This window comes from Pteropus alecto, unplaced genomic scaffold (assembly GCF_000325575.1).
Source record: "Pteropus alecto unplaced genomic scaffold, ASM32557v1 scaffold86, whole genome shotgun sequence".
Taxonomy (NCBI): Eukaryota; Metazoa; Chordata; class Mammalia; order Chiroptera; family Pteropodidae; genus Pteropus; species Pteropus alecto.
Window position 1 is genome coordinate 5,328,263 of NW_006442109.1, and position 20,108 is coordinate 5,348,370.

Consider the following 20,108-nt stretch of genomic DNA (forward strand, 5'->3'; position numbering starts at 1 on the left):
AGCAAAGCGGTCGAGGAGGGTGCGACTGCGACAATGTCCCTTTGCTTCTGGGTTCGAGGGCCCGGCCTGGAGGACAAGGGGTTCCCAGGATCCCAGAGCAGGGCGCAAACCGTAACACCCTCGCCCTGCCAGCCTGGCCCCCGCAGCGCTGTCTTCGGGCCTCGAGGGCCATTTGGTCCCGGGGGGCGGGGAGGGCTCGCGGGGCAGCCCAGACAGGAGAGCGGGAGTGACCCCGGGAGGTCTCGGGGAGCGGAGGCGGAAGAGACGGAGCAGCTTCGGGCAGCCTGGCCGGGGGCTTTTACCTCGCCAGGGGTAAAAGCCGGGCCGCTTCCCTGACCGCTGCCTTAGAAAACTTTTAACGAGAACCAGATGTGGCAGCCGCTGTCGAACTTTCTCAGAGCCGGTGATTGGTCCCCGGCCGAGGGCTGCAGCCAGTCAGCGCGCTGGGAGGGCCCGGAGGCCCGCCCCACCCGGGCGCCCGCGGGGATCCAGGTTAGAGGCTGGCGCGGCGCCGCTAGTGGACTGGCGGGCCAGGCCGGGACACGCTGCGCGGCGGGGCAGCCCAGGGGCCGAGCGAGCATGCGGGGAGACCAGGCGGCTAGATGGCCGGCGCTGTCGTCGCCGCCGCCGCCGTTACTACTGCTGCTGCTGCTGGTGCTGTCCAGAGCCACGGCGCTCCATCCAGGCGAGCTCTTCCCCTACGGGCAGTCGCGAGGGGACCAGCTGCTGCAGGAAGGCGACGACGAAAGCTCAGCCGCGGTGAAGCTGGCGAGTCCCCTGCGCTTTTACGAAGCCCAGTTCAGCTACCTCTACGTAAGTTCGGCCTCCTCTGGGTGCGGGAGTTCGGCAGATTTCTCGCAGCTTTTTCCTAGGTGCAGTGTGGCTCTCACCAAACCCCTGTCCTCGGATGGGAGTAAATAGCCCGCACGCCCCGCTGTCCCGGAGCGACCCTGGGGGTGGGACCTGGCTTTGCAGCAGTGCTGCTGCCAGAACCCGCTGCTTTTCCTTGCCTCGAGGGAGAGAGCAAGAACTGTTTGCGGCCATATAAGTGTCTCAGTCAGAGAAGAAGGTGCTAGGGAGGCCAGAGGATGTTCCAGTTAGGACAGCGAGAAGATTGTGCATGTCTGAAAAGCTGGGGTGCCCCCTCTTCGGACCTGGAGGTTTTTTCCAGGGTTGTGCGGGAAGTGAGAAGATAAGCAAACGAGTTTTAGGGCTCCCGGACCTATTACATCACGCTGTAGGGTAGGAAGGAGTGGTGGGTTGGACGCCGGCTGAAGTTGTGCTGGTGTCCCTGAACCAGGCGGGAGTCGTCCTCCCAGCCGATGGGGAAGCGGGAGCATTTCATGCCCAGGGCGGTTCCCTTCCCTCCATGAGGAGCAGGGTGGGCGCGCAAGTCTGGACCTATGGTGGCCGCCCTTGGGCTTCCTGCGGAGTAAGCGACCGTCACCTTTTATTCCCCTCCTCTCCCAGGTGGGCACCAATGGCATCATCTCCACCCAGGACTTCCCCAGGGAGACCCAGTATGTGGACGATGGTTTCCCCACGGACTTCCCGGCCATTGCTCCCTTTCTAGCCGACATCGACACCAGCCAGGGCAGGGGCCGGGTCCTGTACCGCGAGGACACGTCTCGGGAGGTGCTGGGCCTGGCGGCCCGCTACATGCGCGCAGGCTTTCCGCACACGGCAGCGCACTTCACCCCTACCCACGCCTTCGTGGCCACGTGGGAACAGGTGGGCGCATACCAGGAGGCCACGCGTGGAACGCGGCCCTTGGGAGAGGTAAGTGACAAGAGATGCTTGGCCGCTGAGCCAGTTGAGGAATGGGCTTGAATTCTAGGCTGGAACCCAGGCTTGGAATTTTTTTTGAATCTACTCTTCGCGCTGATCCTGATGTATCGTTTGGTGGCACCCGAGCTGAAGTGGCTTGGAAATGAAGTCTCTGAACCTTCCACTGAGGATCTGAGAGGTGGTCATTTCTAGCAAGGAAAAATGCCCTGGGGTAAGAGGGCTCCCCTGCGGATTCGGAAGGCCCTCAGAACACAAGGCAGTTTACTATTTGGTTGTTTATTTTTAGAATCACCTCTAAATATTCAGGAATTATTTCTAATTATATGTTCATTGAAAGAAAAACATAAACAAATACAGGCAATTTAAAAAAGAACAACCACTCATTTTCCTACCGCTCAAAGATAATCACTGTTAAACATTTTCCAGTGTATTTCAGAGGTTTTTTCCCTATCAATATCTGTATTTGACACTGTCTACTAACAACGATGAGTTCACACTGAACATACTGTTTTTAGCTTACTTTTCCTCCTACTAATAGTATATCATGAATATGTTTCAATGTCAGTTAGTCTATTTCTGTAACTTGCTTTATAATGTCTGCATTATGTTCCATCCAGTGGATTTATAAGTGTGCCCAGTGGTCATTAAGTTATTTCCAATTTTTCATCATTATAAATTTGTGAATCATTTTTTTTTTTAGCTAAATCTTTGTGCACATCCTTAGCTGACATTCTAGGATGTAAAATTGGTGGACCAGAGATCATGTGCTTTTTGTAAGGTTTTTGATAGCTTTTGCCAACTTGCCCTCCAGGTACCAGTTGATGTACCCCCTAATTTGAAGGAGACTGTCTTTGATTTGTTTTACAGTCTCTACCTGAGAAAGTAAAATAACCCAGGCTCCAAGTCTTTAGGCTTGGCAGCAATGTTTAAAGTACTCCAGATGGACATCAGGTAGGGGCCAGGGTGGTTTGGCAAATGGTGAGCTGCCTCATTCCTGGAGAAGGTAAGGGCTTCCTCCTATGAAATTGACCTGAATCTAAAGTGCCATACTCCAAGGGTTGAAACTCTTACAATTTATTTCTATTTTAACTCATCAGTGTTTCTTATCCAAAGATAGCACATCTCTCTCCTGAGAGATTAAGTAGCTTGCCCTCGCTCACTGAGTAGTTCAAGATGGTGGCCATTTCTGTTTTGTATTTTGTAAGAGAAATATTTCCCAAAGGCTGTACTAAGCAAAGAAGATCTAGAAATAAAAACTGTTTGAATTTATGATTTTTTGCCATTTAGTTTTTGTCAGGCAACATCTAGTTTTATTTATTAATTTTTTTAAATACATGGTTTGACATTTTAATTATTCAATTCAACAGAATACATTCAATGCAAACACATATATTGAATACCTCTTTTGTGCAGAGCATTGGGCTAGGTGGAGCGTTTCAGAAAGCTGAATAAGGTGAGGCTCCCACCGTTATGTTGCATTCATTCATTCATTCATTCTTGCTTTTAGGTTTAGAAAAAAACACTTCACATTAAGTATAACATACCTATAATAAAAAATTTAGAAAATAAAGTAAACATTATTTATAATTTCACTAGCCAGAGGTCACCACTGCTAATACTTTTGTATTTTCTTCCAGTCTTTTTTCTAAACATATATCTTATATGTGGCATATTCATATATGTGTGTGTGAGTAATTTACATTTAAACATAGTTGAGATTTATTCATCCAACAAGCTTTTTTTGCACACTTACTCTATGTCAGTCAGGACATATAGATACCATGAAAGGATCTTTGCTCCCAAAGATCTCATAGTTTAGTAGGGACATTGATTATTGTTCACTATGATACTGTGTAGTAGCATCTTTACTTATGGAGACTAACTCTACACTTCTCTGGTTAAACCTTGATCTGGGAAGGTTTCAGTGAGGAAGTAGCTTTGAATCTGAGTTGAACAGAGTAGAACATTTCCAATAGAAGAAATACCATATGACATACCACCCATGTGCTGTAAAGTTGAATGTGTTTGGGGCATCACATATGGTACATTATTACTGAAGAGAAAGGGTAGTGGGACAGGAAGCTGGAAAGGCCATGGGACGGGGACAGATCACGTGATGCTGGGAGTTTGGATTTGGTTCTTTGGCAGTGGGCATCCTTTGAAGGATTTTATGCAGGGGATTGATATTTTTTGTTAAGAGAGCTCTTTCTGACTGCAGGGAGGAGGTAATGGCACAAAAGAAATATTAACTACTTAGATACTTATATAGGTTGTTTATTCAAGATATCTTGTTAATTCTGATAACAACATTTTAGCATACTGTCTTTCCACAACAATCTTGCAAGATAAGTACAAGACTTACTGTTTGCATTTCACAGATAATGGCAAATAGAAGTTAATGCTATTGTTCAGAATTTTGCTCTTAGTGAGGCAAAGCCAGGTTTAAAGTACAGATTTCTGGATTCTTAGGTTTTTCTTTTTGTTGTTACTTTTACCCAGACTTTTCATGCAAGACCCATTTCCTTGGCACAAATGATGAAGGTAGACACAATAGTTGTACCTTTTCCAAAGACTTCCAATAAATAAGAGTAGAGTTTTATTGTCTTGATGTGATCTTAGTATCAGAAGGGTCCTTGGAACCACATGTCATTCAAAGGAAGAATGAACTGGGAATGAAATCTGCTGCCAAGGACACTATTGATGCCTTATTGCTTATAAATTAGCATTTCCAGTACTTTGGAGAGAATCAGCTGTGTCTGTCTGACTTACTCAACAGAGAAAAGATGAAGTTGAGTTGAAGGAGATGAATAGAAAAGATGAGCAGTTGCACAGAAGCTCTGCGGTGATGAAATGTGATAGCGTTAAGTTCTAATTTTGTCAGGGCTTTTCTGAAACCTAAAATTACAGTACAGACAAGGTGACTTTTTAAATTATTTTTCTCAATTTCATCTGTAGCATGTGAATAATGCTTCTGTTACCCAGCTTTCATTTGGTTGTGAAGACAATAACAATAAAGATAAAAACATTTTGAAAGAAAAAGTGTTCATGAATGGTTTTCCAGTGATTTTAGAAGCAATGACTCAGCCTCAATCTTAGTTTCCTAACCTGTAAAATGGAGTAGCAATGCCTAACTTACAGGATTGTCATGAGAATTAACTAAGGTGACATTTTTAAAGTAGCCACTGTAGTCTCTTATGCCTAGTTGGCATAGATGCTCAGCCAGTCTGTGTTTCCTTCATTGGCTTGAAGGGACCAGGTTCTGGTTCTATTATTTCTGTCTTGTAAGGATTCTGTAATGCAAGTCCTTTACACGAGGACTCTTTAAATGCAAGGTTTTCTGAATTGCAATTTCCATCTGAGCTTTTCTGGGTGGAGAGTACAGGAAGATTTGTAGATTTCTTCTCTCTTTTACTTTTCTAATTAAAATCAATCTTTAGACATTGCCATATCCTTGCTTGGCTTCAGAATTTGTTTCATTTAGAAAGGAGATGAGGATTCTGTTTGGAAAGAGGATGTTTTTTCAATTACCACACTAAAGGTTCTTCATACTACTTTAAAGAGCCCTGTGACTTGAGTTCTTGTTTTAATAGTTCTTTGGAGGTAGATTTTGGCAAACAGTAATCTACTTTGCTTAAAGGACTGCATGAGTTCTACATGGCTTTCTTAAAACTGGGCACACTAATCTTACATTGCAAAGTTACTGGAAACTTGGAGATATCAGAGGAATGGCATCTTCACCATGTAAAAAAATTTCAGTTGTTGCCCTTTCTCTCCATAGATAGTCATGATGGGTGTGACAGGATGTTGTAGCTGATATTTCAGGAATGTCAAGTTGTAATTGCATCTAAAATAATGTGAACAAATAGTGTTTATCAATTTAGTTAATCTGGGATTCCTTGAACTGTAAGAGGTACTTCACAGAGCAAAGAAGTCACGATATTGACCTTCAAAGAACTTACTGACAAGAAACTTAAAGAGGACTAGTGTTTACTTTAGTTCTTTCTTTCTTTCTTTCTTTCTTTCTTTCTTTCTTTCTTTCTTTCTTTCTTTCTTTCTTTCTTTCTTTCTTTCTTCCTTCCTTCCTTCCTTCCTTCCTTTTCCTTCCTTCTTCCTTCCTTCCTTCCTTCCTTCCTTCTTTCCTTCCTTCCTTCCTTCCTTCCTTCCTTTCTGTCTTTTTGAGGGTGGGCAAGAGTATTATTTTGTTGTTTTTTGAGGAATAGGGTTATAGAGAATTAGGTTACACAGATCTGTGTGGTATGGGGAATGTTTTGTTTACCTCAATTTTAAGTTTGGCCGAAAGAGCTGAAAGAATGAATCTTGAGAAGGAGGTAGCAGGAGAGACTATTCTGAGCTAGCACGTGTTCTGGGAGAAGGCCGAGATTGCTGAGGCTGAAAAAATGGATGAAAGGAGCTGTAGGGTGATATTGTAAGATGAGCAGAAGGTTGTCCATTGGAGACCTTAATGAGGGGATCTGAGGCCTATTGACTCATTTCAAAGGATGCTAGTCACTGACGGAAGGCATTGGACCCACAGAGAGAATGAGAAGTAAAAGCAGAACTTTGTCGGAGCTGATGTCCAGAAGACGGGAGGTCTGCGGTTCATCTAAAAGAGTTTAACCTGAGTCTGAGACATAGCTGTGAAGACATAGAGAATAGAGACATAACGATATTGGTTAAAGAAATTGTTTGAAATTTTTCTAATGACTAAGTGTCAGGAAGGATATAATGTTAGGGATGTGATAGCACTGAACATTTATCTTTGAATTTGGGGCAGAATGTGTAGGATTTAGGGCAGAAAATGAATGAGGGAAAATCATGCATGTGACAGTGTCATACAGGTAATAGGAAATGGAGAACTATACTAAGGAATGGAGGTTAGTATTGACACGAGACACTGGAGGCGAGAAGTCAGTGATACTACAATTGTAGAGAGCATGTGACCCCAGGCAAGACAGAAAAGAGAAATGTGTGACCCTTTTAAGAGTCACCCTACTGATAAATTTTTATTATAATTTTTGTAAGCCACTATAGGCAAATCCCTTTGGGACAGGGATGGTATTGTTCTGATTTTATTTTCTTTTGTCAGGTGGCTGAAATTAATTAACTAAATTGCAAAATTTAGAAACTCATAGATGAGCATGTTTTGTACCCATCAGCTTGGCTCTGCTGAGTGTCAGGTCAATGAATGGCACTGTTCTATACCTGGAAAAGAGAGTCAGACTCCTTCTGCTGAGAGTTCTGGCTTTTCTTTCTGATAACAGGATGGTGGAAACCTTGAAGCTTAGCAGTCACTGGCCCTGATCCTTTTTGTGCTGCTCCTCCTTCATGGAGGCTCTCTCTCCTCTCTGGGATCCTGGAGGACTTGGGAACCAGTGACCCCTTTGTGGGGTTTGGCAGCCCATCTGAGGGTTTCCCTTCAGAGACTAGGCATATGGGGTCTCTAGGAATGTGAAGACATTTCCGGTCTGGAAGCCAGTCAAGGAGAGCTTTGGGAGGAGGGGCAAGCCCTTCAGGACTTCAAGAAGGGTGCTCTTTAGCAGTTAGATGTAGAATTTTGTGGGACTGAGAACTTTAGAAGTGATCACTTGGTGTGTGGATGGTTTTTAAACAGCCAAAGTTAAAATTTTTCTTCTATTTGTTGATCTCAGTGGAGACAAGTACATTAAATGCTTGCCACCTGTAATAAGTGCTTGTCTCAGGGATGTCTTGTAAAAGATAGTGAATAAATTTTCATTGAAATAAGTTTATTGACTGACTGACTGAAAGAATGAATAAAATTAAGTGCTAAATACTCAAATCCCACAGTAAAAGCCAGATTCTCCCCTTCACAGCTGTTTACTTTTTTCCTCCCCTCCTCCCCCATCGCCTTTAATTCCTTCACAATCTATAGGCCCTCCTTATCTCACAGAATTTCTCTAAACTTAGAACCAGGATTTCTTCCTAGCTCACGTTTATTGTAGGCAGTTGATGCCCAGAGAAAGCTTAGCTTTTTGAAACAGACTCTTTCTCCTTTCTTGAGTACTTTTCTTTCCTTAGTGGAACTTTATTTATTCTGACTAAAGTAAAACTCTGAAGTTATTGAATCAACATTAATCAATGATGTAGTATATATTTTATATAGACATGAGGCAGAACAGCCTTTGTTTACATTTGGCAGAAATTCTGCCTTCCCAGCTTTGAGAAAGTCAAGAAAATATCCCTTGCCTTTTGTTTTCGGAAAAGTCAAGCTTTATTGATCAGTCAACTACAACAGTAACAAATATACCATCCCCCATCCCCCCTTAACTTTAAGTTTGTGAACTTAAAGAAAGAAAAGCAAAGAGCAAAGCTAAGCAAGGTGACCTTTTCTATGTTAGAGAGCTAAAAGAAAGGTTATGTATCATTTTTTTTCCTCAAACACCTGAGTCTTTGTCCTATAAGCAAAACCTCAAACCTGTACTTTGAAATTAACATTGAAAGGTAGAATTCACATTAGGAGAAGGCTTGAGCACCATTTAGGGAAGGACCCAGGACAGAACAAAATGCAGGACATGGTCCTCATGTTTGCTGTTTTATTCAGTAAAATGTGATGTTCTTCTCTGTGCTTAATTTTGTCTGTCTAAGAAAATGGGTAAACAACACTACCTAACAATACGTAATTTTTCTAAGAGTCGCATTATTTATGAAAGAGTGGTATTTATAAATACCTCCCCAGTTATAAAAAGAGTGGGATTTAGTGAGAGAGGTGTTCTCATTGGGGGAAATGGGAGAGATAGCTAGATGTAAATAAAGGCAAAAAATGTCTTTTTGAAAATATGAGAGTAAATTGAACTTTAAAGAGTGGTTCTATAAGGACCTGGGTAGTGAGTTTGTGGCTAATTCAGCTCATTCAGGGCAGTGCTGGCTCCTCCTGAGATGCCTCCCACCCTAAACTGGAGGTCTTGGGCATATGCCCTCCTCCTCCATGGCCTCTACTCCCTCCTTCAATAACTCTCCTAGAATTGCAGGCGTGGCTGTCTCCCTCTCCTAAGCTCTGAGGCAGAGTCCCCATCCTTTACTCCTTTGCACCTTCAGCAGCAAACATAATGTCTGGTACTTAGTAGGCCCTTGGTCATTTGAATTAATGAACCGAGTTTACAGACACATAAACAGCTAACCAGGCAAAATGAGATAAACGCTAACTAGAAACACCCAGGGTGTTACCAGGGTCAGAGGACAAAAATAAATTTACAGGGAATCACAAAACACCCCAGAGGGGCAGCAATAGAAGGTTCAGAGGGTTTCCAGGTAAAGGGAAACATGAGCAAAAGTACAAAAACATCAGAATACATGGGACAACTGGGAAACAGAAATAGTCTGATGGAGATGCAGCAGATCTGAATCTACATAGAGAGTTAGGGGAAGGTTACACATCACCTTGAATGGCATGCTAAGGAATAGTTAGGATGGCCTAGTGGTGCTGGATATGGACTTGAGCTAGCTGTCCTGCCACCCCAAACTAGCTACTGACCTGAGGCAGATCCGTTAGCCCATGTATCTCTATTTCCTTACCTATGAAATGACGGTAGGATAATTCAGGTATTGGTGTGAAAAGATAGGTAGAAAAGAAAAAAGAGCAAGGCTGTGAGAACAGTAGGAAGACTTTTGATCACCCAGGGCCTAACATTGTGCTTGCCCATGACAGGCATTCAATAAGTAGATGAATGAATGAATGATCTAGATGAGTGCCCAGGGCAGCAATCTAGGGCAGTGGTGGTGGGAGTATACAAGTTAAGTTTGCTACTTGCTCTCAGCTCCAAAAGAGGTTTGGATGAGGTTTGCTATGGAAAACATTGCTCTTGGAACCACATAAGAATATCCAGTAATATAAATGCCCAGATTGAGTTTTTTCCAGGTTAATTATTTCACAAGAGATGTTGTGATTTAGTCTTTTAGACAGTTATTTTTTTAAACCCATGTTTTTTACCTATGTATATTTCAACTATTAATCTAAATTCATAAAAGATTATGATAATAATATAGCTTACAAAATTCTATTGTAACTTGAAGAGAAAGTTTTAAAGATATTATGTATAAAAACAATTTGGAGAAATCCTAAGAAGGGAGAAAACCCTTTGTACTTTATGATGCTTTGCTTGCATTCTGGGTTTTTTACTGTTGTTTGTTTTATTAAGAATATTTCCTTTTTTTTTTTTTTTTACAGCTGAATACTTTTCAGGCAGTTTTGGCATCTGATGAATCTGATACCTACGCCCTCTTTCTTTATCCTGCTAATGGTCTTCAGTTCTTTGGAACCCGCCCCAAAGAATCCTACAATGTCCAGCTAGAGCTTCCTGCCCGGGTAGGCTTCTGCCGAGGGGAGGCCGATGACCTGAGGAGAGAGGGACCGTATTTCAGCTTGACTAGCACTGAGCAGTCTGTGAAAAATCTCTACCAGTAAGTACCATAGAGCTTAGGCCCTTTCCTGTTGGAATGTAAGAACCCTTAGGAGCTACCCAAACTTGAGTGGCCATAAGACCATTAAATCATACCTTGGTGGTTTTTAAGCAAGGCATAAAGTCAAAACCAGGACTAGACTTGACCCTGAGAGCAGCAAGTTCACCAAAATATAAAAGGTCCTTTATTTTTCTTGATCTATTGGCTATAGATACCTGAAACAGAACTCCACTTCCTCTCTCTCTCTCCCTCTCCCTCCCCCCTCCCTCCCACTCTCTGTAGAGTCACCGAGGCTTGCTATGGAAAACATTGCTCTTGGAACCACATAAGAATATCCAGTAATATAAATGCCCAGATTGAGTTTTTTCCAGGTTAATTATTTCACAAGAGATGTTGTGATTTAGTCTTTTAGACAGATACATGTTAAAAGTTAAATCAAGAGTAATGCGATTTGGGAAACAGATTGGTAGATTTTTAGAAGTCTCAGGATTTCTCTCTGGCTACATCATCTGAAATCACACTGCTTGGTTTTTCACGAGGTGCCAGGGCTGGTCACATTGCTCAGTCCCATCTGCTAGTGCAATAATAGGCCCTTTCACTTTTTGTTGGTCCACAGCATGCTACTATGTGGGTCAGCACCTATTGATATTTATTAATTTAAGGACTTTAAAAATATCTTTGCTGTTATTTCTTTCTGAATTTCTGAATACTGATCTAGAAGCCAGACAGAACACATTGGCTACTTAGCCTGCCTTCACTGCCAGTCAGTTTCATTGCATTATTTCATTACATAACACCTCGCACATTTGCATGCCATCTGCTCTGCTCAGCTACCAGAGAGCGGGCCCTACAACCAAATATGGTTACTCAGAGCTGACATTTATTGAGAGCTTACAATTTGCCAGACATCCTGCACAATGCTTTCCAGAAGCTGTCTTAATTAAAACTCATAAGAATCCTAGGAGGTAAATTCTACACTTTTCTCAATTTGACAAATGAGCTTAGGGAAGTTAAGTTGCCTATAATCTCAGTTAAGTGGCAAAACCAATATTTGAGTCTGGAATTCCGAACTACTGATTTTATGCTGAACCCTGGTCTTCTTTCTCATTCTTATGACTCACATTGGGCATCTTTAGGTCTCCACCTAAGCTGTCTTTTATTCTGGACTCTGAAGAAAACTTAGCTCCTTGCTTTCTTTCCCCAGTTGTACCTGCCTCTTCTACTCTGAAGTCCACAGAGTCTCTGCTCCTCATAAATTATGGAGAACTCACAGGGAGCCAAGCACTTGAAAGACAAAGCTGTCTAAGATGTAGGCCCTGCACACTAGCCACTTGCATTCTAGTAGAGCAGACAGACAAATAGATCAATAATTCCAGAGCATTAGAGTAAGTGCTAACATCTACAGGGGGCGCAGGAGGTGGTGGGGCTCAAAAAAGCAGTTGTGCTCTCCCACCACACCCATAAAGGCCCTTAAGCACACACATACACACACACACAAGCATGCATGTGCATACGCACACACACACACACACAGAAACACACGCACACATACACTTTCATTTACCTCCCTCCATGCCTTCTCTCATTTTTATCTTTGATGCTTCCCAGAAACCACTGAGTTGCTTAACAAGAGCAGAATAGTTATGGGGCCAAAATTACTAGCAGAGGGATATTTCTTTAAATGTAACCCATGCTTAGTATAAAAAATAAAATAAAGTACCAACAATGCAGAATAATGTGAAATAAAAGTAAAAATTACTCAGTATCACTACTTCAAGTGATAACCAATGTTAATAGTCCTTCCAGAATTTTAGGTATATGTAAAAAATTTTAAAACCAAAATGGTTCTTTTGCTATGCATGTGGCATTTTCCCACTTATCAGTGTCTTATAGGCCTCGTTCAGTACAATATCTGTTTAAGGCCATAAAACATGGCATCATATTTTACTATATTATTAAGACAGTAACTTCTTGAACATTTAACTTGTTTCTGGTTTTTATAAATACTGTTGTAGTAAACACCATGAAACATATTGCTCAGATTCTCTTTTCTCTTAAAAATAAAATAGTTGAGAAGTTGAACATTTTGACATATATTAACAAATTGCCCTTCAGAAACATTGCACCAACTCACATCCTCACCAATAATATATAGCTGTGCTTGATGGTGTCTGCTATCAATAAACTCCTATTATTTCGAATATTTATGTATCTGATAGGTATAACATGTTTGTATTGTCACTCTAATTTATTTGATTACTAGTAAAACTGAATACCTTTTCATATGTTTAATAGCCATTTATCTTTTTTTGTGTGTCTGTCCATGTCCTTTGCTATTTTCTATTAGGGTGTTTACAAAGAACTCTTATAAATAAGAAAAAATATAGTAAAGATATTAATATTTTAATCTAGTTGTTCATCTTTAAAGTTGCTTATGATCTAGAAGTCGTGAGTTGAGGGTTGTCAAAGTTATTGGTATTTTCCTTTATGATTTCAGGTCTTGGTTTTACTCTTATAAAGGCCTTCTCTACTTCCAGATTATAGAAATGTTCTTCAATTCAATCTTCTGTTTTACTTTTCATTATTTAAATTTTCAAAAATATACAGAAATGTTGAGAGAATAGCTAAATGAATACTCAAATGCTCATCATCTATATTTATAAGTTGTTGATATTTTGCCATATTCATCATTTTGTTGCTTAAGTATTTTAAAGTAAGTCACACACATCATACCATTCACTCCTAAATACTTCAGTGTACATCTCTAAAGAATAAAATTAATTTCCTAGTCAGTAGAATTTTTGTCTTTCTCAAACTTGTTTCATCATTATAAGTTCAAAGGTCATAAATTATATAATTCATAGTATGTTTCATAACTCTTCTGAAAACTTAAATATGAATGCACACATTTGCATTTTTGAGATTATACTTTTCTATCTCCTGAAAGATAGTAGTTACTAAGTAGTTATGTGCAGTGCCCTGCGCTAGACATTCGATGTAATTTTCCAACTTAATCTTCCTGATGATCCAGGGAGGAAGACACTGTCATCCATTTTGTAGTCTTGTTTTCCTTTCTAGGAAATAAATTAAGTTCTTTTTATCACTAAGCTTTCCAAATGACCTTGGATTTTAGAATAAACTCAAATTGGTTGCTTTCCCTTCAGACACAATGACAAAGCCAGGATAAGGATTTACATTTAATTAGAAGGTTATTTTATTTATCTTTTATCTGCTATAATTTATATTTTCCTACTCTTTGAAGCTTTTATAGTTTTCTATTTCTAACATCAAGAAGAAATTTCACAGCTGCAACACCTCTGATGCGATAATAAACTCAGTATCCTCAAATCTTTAGGATTCTTTCTTATCTGCTTTCGTGTTCCTTATTTCCTTGCCAAGAAACGCCAACACTAATTCTCAGAATTTACCAAGTATACATAGCATATTGCACAAAGGATCACAGTTTTGCTTTCTATATTCCTGTTACCCGAAGTTAATTATAACAGCAGCGGCAGCAACCACAACCACAACACACACACACACACACACACACACACACGGAGAGTTTGAGGGGGGTGGGGAGACATTCTCGGAATTATATTGAAATATTGAAATGTATTATTACTATAGAAAGCCATATGAATACGATTTGGTAGAAGTATCTACCCGAATAAGTGAAGGTCTCTTGTCCTTATATGATTCAGTGAATATCTTACCTATTTCTGACTTATTAGTCATGACTCATATTCCTCAGCGACCGACTTTTGAGGAAATCCCATAGCATGAGCATCTTTGAGCCTGGTATTTTGCTACATAGACCAGAGGAATACACAAACTGGTGTACTCAAACTGGCCAGACCCTTGTTTGTTCCAGTTTTTCTCATTTTTAGAAATCTTATATATAGTTGTTCTTTTCAGAATGTATCGTTGGCTCTAAAATAATTTGAGAGACTGAATAAAGTCTGTGTTCTTTTCTAGTGCAGAAAACAAGTGAGCTCTTGGGTTCCAGATATTTCTGAACACCTCTCACCTATAACCTGTGGCGTTTTGATGAAACTACTTTCTTATTTTCCCCTTTAACTTTGTTCTGTATTTGCTCAACACTTTCTAGACTGGCACACTTATATTTCTTTAATTTTTTAATATTGACTCTCCATTCACTGTGAATTAGTTAATTGATTAATCCATGTGACTAAACTGTGAAATGTCTTTTAACATTCTGTAGAGTTATGATAATTCAGATGCTGATCAATTATAGTGTATTGGTTTTCTGACATAATATATAAAATAATTATTATTTCATAATAATTTAAATCCCAAGTATGGAGCATGAGCTTTGGTGTCAGTGCTGGATTTAAGTCCAAGTTCTGTCAAGTATTAGTTGTGGGACTTTAAGAAGATTAGTTAGCCTCTCGAAACCTATTTTCTCACTTAAAATGGGGGCATGGTCACTGCCCCTACCTTGCAGATTGTATTTAAGAACATTAAGCACTTGACACATAACTAACTCTCAAAAGCATGTAGTAGTCATTATCATTTAAATGTTCAGCAAAAGTTTTTAAGCATACATTTTCTTGATTGTGTTGAGTAGAGGAAGGATAAAATAGTCCCGCATTCCCTATTTGTTTTCAAACAGCTATATTTTAGATAAACCATGTGGATTGTAGAGCAGATTGTAACTTGATGGTCTAGCATTCTGTGACATACAGCCTGTGAAACTGAATGTTAAGTAAGAGGTAGTTTACATCAAAATTCTGGTATAATCCTTTTAGTTACCATGGAAGCCTCATTTTATTTGGTTTTCTACACCAGTTAATCTGATCTTAATAGCCTTTCAGTTTTAAAATAAATTGCTTACCTTTGTAGGAAGGTCAGTGAATGGACATTTTTGTTACAATGCAGTGTTCCTTTTTATTCAGACACAGCAACCTGGGGATTCCTGGAGTGTGGGCTTTTCACATTGGCAGCTCCACCCCATTGGACAATGTCAGGCCAGCAACAGTCAGAGGAGACCTTTCCACAGCCCGTGCTTCAGCTCCCCTGCACTCCTTCAGCCCTGCTGCAGCGCTGGAAAGCCATGACACTGAGGACAATTTGGATTATTACGATGACAATGAGGAGGAAGTTGAATACCCACCAAGTGAACCAGAGGAGGTGTTGAATGGCCACGGGCGTATCAGTGTTTCCTCCCACTCAAAAGCTGACTCAAGGCCTTTAGGAGTTGGCTTCTCTCCTTCAGATTCCAACCTGGCCTCCCCTTTGCCACATCTAACACGTAGCAATAGGCCATTCTACTCTGAAACAGAATCTGCCACCTTGGACCCTCAAACCAAAGAGGGGAGGCCTGTGGGGGAGACAGATACCCCAGATGTAAGAGGCCAAGTGGAGTCTTTTGAACAGCCAGGGGCCAGAGGCCTGGCTCTATCAAAGACAGAGAGAGATTCACTGGATCTGTCCCAGAAAACCCCACCTCCCCACCCAGAAAATAGAAGCATCCGGCCCTACCCAAATGGAGGGACACTGCCTTCAGAAAGGGATGTTCCTCCAGCCCATTCCGAAGGAGAGGTGGTTCTGCACAATTACCCTGCGCCAGGTCACACTCCGCCACTGGGTCATGGGAGACACGTGGTCGGGGTGGAAGACGATATCCGTTCCAACACCGAGGGTAAGTGGGTTGGAAAACAGTGTGCTAAGATTCCATTTAAAAAATGCTGGTTTTACATAGAGCCATGATTTTTCTCTCAAGTGAGTACGTGGAAAGTTTAGCAAAAAGAAGATTGGAACTGATTTTTTAAATGTGTTTCAGGAGATAGAGTATCTTTCCTTTGCCAAATACATCTTGGCAGGCAAATTCTGTTTGGAATCCCTTGACCATTAATAATGTTTTTAAAAAATGGGCCTCATGAAGCAAATGTGGAAGAACTGGGTTGCTCGTGCCAGCTACGCTCTCAAGTGTAATGAAGTATTTCAGTTTGAAAGTTCAGCAAAGGTAAAATGTTCTGAGGCTTCATACACATTACAGTCATGGAGGACGGATGGTGTTAGTTTTAAGTGGCTAGTCGTGCTGGCTCAGATGAACATTCTAGATTCTTACTCTGTTATGGGGCAACCCTTGTGCTCCCCTTGGTTAAAGCTACTTGGTGGTGTGTGGGAGAAGAGACCCATGGGGAAAGAAAATTGCTAGCCACCTGTGTCATGTCATTTCTGGTTCATGGCTGTGCAGCTGTGGTTTTCACCTCCCAGGAGCCTTGTCCTCATTTCATGACTCACTGACCAGGGTGAGGAGCCAGGAGAGAAATGCTGAGAGGAGGCGGTGGTTAATTAATACAGACACAGAGCCCATGTCGCCTTCTCTTCCTAGCTGAGACTTGTCATGTCAGCTCTTTCTTCCTGGTCAGAGATGTCAACACATGAATGGGAAACTGTCCACAGATTCATTCCATTAGTTCCAGAGACTGCTCATCTGGCCTCTAATAGGAGGAAAGAGGTCAGAGGTGAAGGCATTCTTCAGGACCTCCTTTTTTTTCACCTTTTCTGTTTCCCATCCCTTTTGTGGTAAAATCACGTTGACCTAGCAAAGAGGGCCTTTCGGGTTCTTTTATTCTGGTATCAACATTGCTTGAAGAAGTGCTTATTTCAGAAGGGAAGACGCTATTGTGTGACTAAAGTGGTACTGTGTAATGATTGCACTGAAAGCGCTGGTATTCGATTTAGGTTTAAATCCTGGCCGCCACGCTCCTTGCTGGGTGACATGAGGCAGCTTATGTAACCCCAAGCCTCTAATTTCTCCTAAATTTGTTGAGAGGGTTAAATGAGATAATGATGTTTTTAGACTAGTGTCTGCACTAGTTGGTTCTTAATAAATTGCGACTGCTATTACTAATTATAGGAAATGTATAGCAGTGGGAATGGGGTGGAGGATGGGTAGAAAATAAAGAACGGGCTCGTTAAGTAGTTGTGCCTTAATTCTTGCTTAAGGGCCACGCTTCTGTCAAGCTGAAGATGTGAATTTTATTGGAAGGCTTTGGAACCTTCGGACCCTTCTGACAGTCTCCTGACTTTTCAGTATAAGTTCTGTATATCTGAAGAAAATTTAAAGCCAAGTGTCAAAGATTTTTAGCAAAGGAATTTCAAGGTGAAGATATATTCCTAAATGGTGTTTTCATTTTTTTTTTATTTTCTGCCTTGGGAAGAGGTTGGAATATTAAAAGCCAGACCCCTGGAGTGATTTATTAAAGAGTGAAGAGGAAGGGGCTGCTCCCCCTACTTTGAGCTGTGAGAGGTCGGGGTAGCTGGAGGAGGTTTAGGGAACTGGCTGTAGAGAACAGAGCGGGTAGCCATAGCGCTCCTGGGTTATGAACTGTGATATTTATCAGCTGCTGAATGGCGTCTGCTACTGACATCTTGGAAATGGCAGCATGCGTATGAAAAAGCTGGTTAATACACTGAGACATTTAGAAAAAAAAAAATCTAACTAGAAGTTTTTGAACCTTGGAGAAAAAAAAAATCAGTAACCACCATGTGAGACAGCAGAGAGGGAAAACTTTAAAACTTGAAAGCAGAGAGGGAAAATAGGTGAGCCTCTATTTTCAACTCAGGCTTCATGAAGACTGTGTGAAATATAGAACCATACAGTAGTTAGATACTTTTTTTCCGGTCAGTGAAAAATTTTTTTTTTTTTTTTCCAAATGAATGTTGGCACTTTAGAGGTCTGTTAGGCCGATGTGGACTCCCCCAGGGAAAGCTGGTGGGTAGGATGGCAGAGACACAGAACATTGCCTACTAACTGCTCAGCCTTGACCCGTTAGGCCTGGCCTTTCCTACTGCTGGAGTAGGGGAGTGTGGATCTTGGTGTTAGGTGGATTGAGCTTGATTTCCAGCTCTGCTATGTGGTTTGGTGTAACACAATATGCTCTGGTTGGCCATCATTTTCCTTGGCTCCAAAATAGAGGAAATGTAGACCCTCATTAAGTACCAGTGAGCATTAAAATTAGTCACAGGAAGCATCTTGTCCAATGAATTTTAGTTTCTCCTTTAAGCTTCATAATAGTCATCTTTCTAAAACAATAAATTAAGATTTAAAGGCTCCCAAAATATTTCTCCCTTCTTTTAAAAAATTTTTTCCCTTGGGGACTCTTTTTATAGACTTTTCTTTTTGTTAAGAAATCTAGATTCTTTTCCAATTATGTCTATACCAAGAAAGAATGTCCCAATCACACTCTAGTTCTGGCTTCAATTCTATTATTTGCTTTGTTCTGTTTTCATAGACCTCAGAACCAGCAATAAAACGGGTGTGCAAGCATCCTCTGTCTGAGGTGTCCTGTCTCTCCAGGGAGCTCCAGGAGCTTGTTGTCTAATCAAAAAGTTACCTGAATACCCACCATTTGCCATATCTGACCAAAGCATTAGTGGGAGTTTTCACTGGCATTTATCGCGTGCCCACGGGGACTCTAACAGGGAGCTTTGCTACTGATTGCGCTATCATGGTTAGTCCTCAGAATTGCCCTGTGAGGTAGATACTATTATTCTTCCCATTTTATAGAGGAGGAAACCGAAGCCTGGAAATGCTAAGCGACTTGTCTGAGTAAGAGGCAGACCAAGACAGGAAGGAAACAAGCTGTCAGGTAACAGAGCGAAGGCAAATCGCCTGTACCAAGTCAGGGAAGTCATTGTGGAGGACGAGGGGCTTGAGTCGGGCCTTGAGGTCAGAGTCTGAGTTTAGAGAGGGAGAAAGTGGGGAACAATTCTGGACAAAGAGGCAACAAAAATGGAGGCACAAAGGTAGAAATGGAGAAGGAGACCATGTGGTGAGTTGAGGGGGTAGATATGGGAGATGAGCTGCCAGGGAGGGCAACAGCCCACCAGGACGGGGACTACTTGTTGACTTACAGGTGTCTTAGAAATTCTTAAACCCACTGGGGTGGTGCTGTGAGGAACTCAATCTGACCTTAGTTTGCAGGAAGAGTTAGAAAGGGGGAGGGCTACCGGGCTTTTGGGAACCTGAGGCACTCATGCTCCATTGTGGGAACCCTTTTGTTCCCCATTAAATGGCAGTCATACTGGGAGCCACCAGTTGTGAGCGGGATTTCCCTGTGGCTTCTAGTCTGACTCTACTTTTGGCCTTCAGAAAGGCTGCAGGAATGTGCTGCTCATGCAGCTGTACCCTGGAGTGAATTGCAACTCTGCTGCTCAATCCAGCCTTCCAGGCAGGAAAGCCGCTCTCTGGGTGCACCTCCAGGTTGCTGTGGGTCTGTGAACAGGAGAGCCCTGCGTACCTGTAGCACAGGAGAGCCTGCGGGTGTAATGACAGTGGATATAGACCCCGCCCCCCAACCAGAGTCCTAATAACTGTTTGCCCAACCAGCATCACTACGTAGCACACACATACATCAAAAATAAACAAACAAGAAAACTGGAGGAAAAAGCTTACCACTGTTTTTCATCATGAAGTTGGATGTGATTTTTCTTACTAGCCTGTCATTCTGGGAGGTGGGGAAACTTAGAAAAATCTGTCCTGCAGTGGAAATGTGGGTTCTTTTTCTTGAGGTAGCAGTAGAAGTTGAGAGTAAAAGCCACTCCAGCCGCTGGGGCAGCCCCATGAAGAAAGCCCTCCATGCCCCTTATGTTCGCACAGTGAACTCGGTCCATGCCAGGGGCCCTGCCCACCTACCATGTGGCTGGGCCAGAGCTGAGTGAAGGAAGGCAGGCCCAGGGCTGAAGACAAGTGCTTAAGTGTTTCTGGAAAAATGAAGGACTAAAGGATGGATCGGAAGCAAGTGCAGAAGGGATGTTTTCCATTTTTGTGAAAACTCCCGATTAGGACAAGTGTGAAGGACTTTGGCAGTGCCTTTGCTTTTTTTTCTCTTATGTATTCCCACTCGATTTTTCTTTCTAGTAAAGATATA

At 41.8% G+C, this 20,108-nt stretch overlaps 1 protein-coding gene across 2 annotated transcripts in view; it reads left to right on the top strand.

The window, feature by feature from the left end:
• Positions 1–503: 503 nt before the first annotated feature.
• Positions 504–20,108, top strand: part of NID2 (nidogen 2) — a 57,582-nt gene continuing 37,977 nt past the window's right edge. For both annotated transcript variants that reach the window (XM_006920188.3, XM_006920189.2), the window contains exons 1-4: positions 504–813; positions 1,471–1,779; positions 9,971–10,203; positions 15,123–15,868. In XM_006920188.3, coding sequence (XP_006920250.1) covers positions 580–813; positions 1,471–1,779; positions 9,971–10,203; positions 15,123–15,868 — 1,522 coding nt within the window. In that variant the 5' untranslated portion in view covers positions 504–579. The remainder of the gene's footprint in view (positions 814–1,470; positions 1,780–9,970; positions 10,204–15,122; positions 15,869–20,108) is intronic.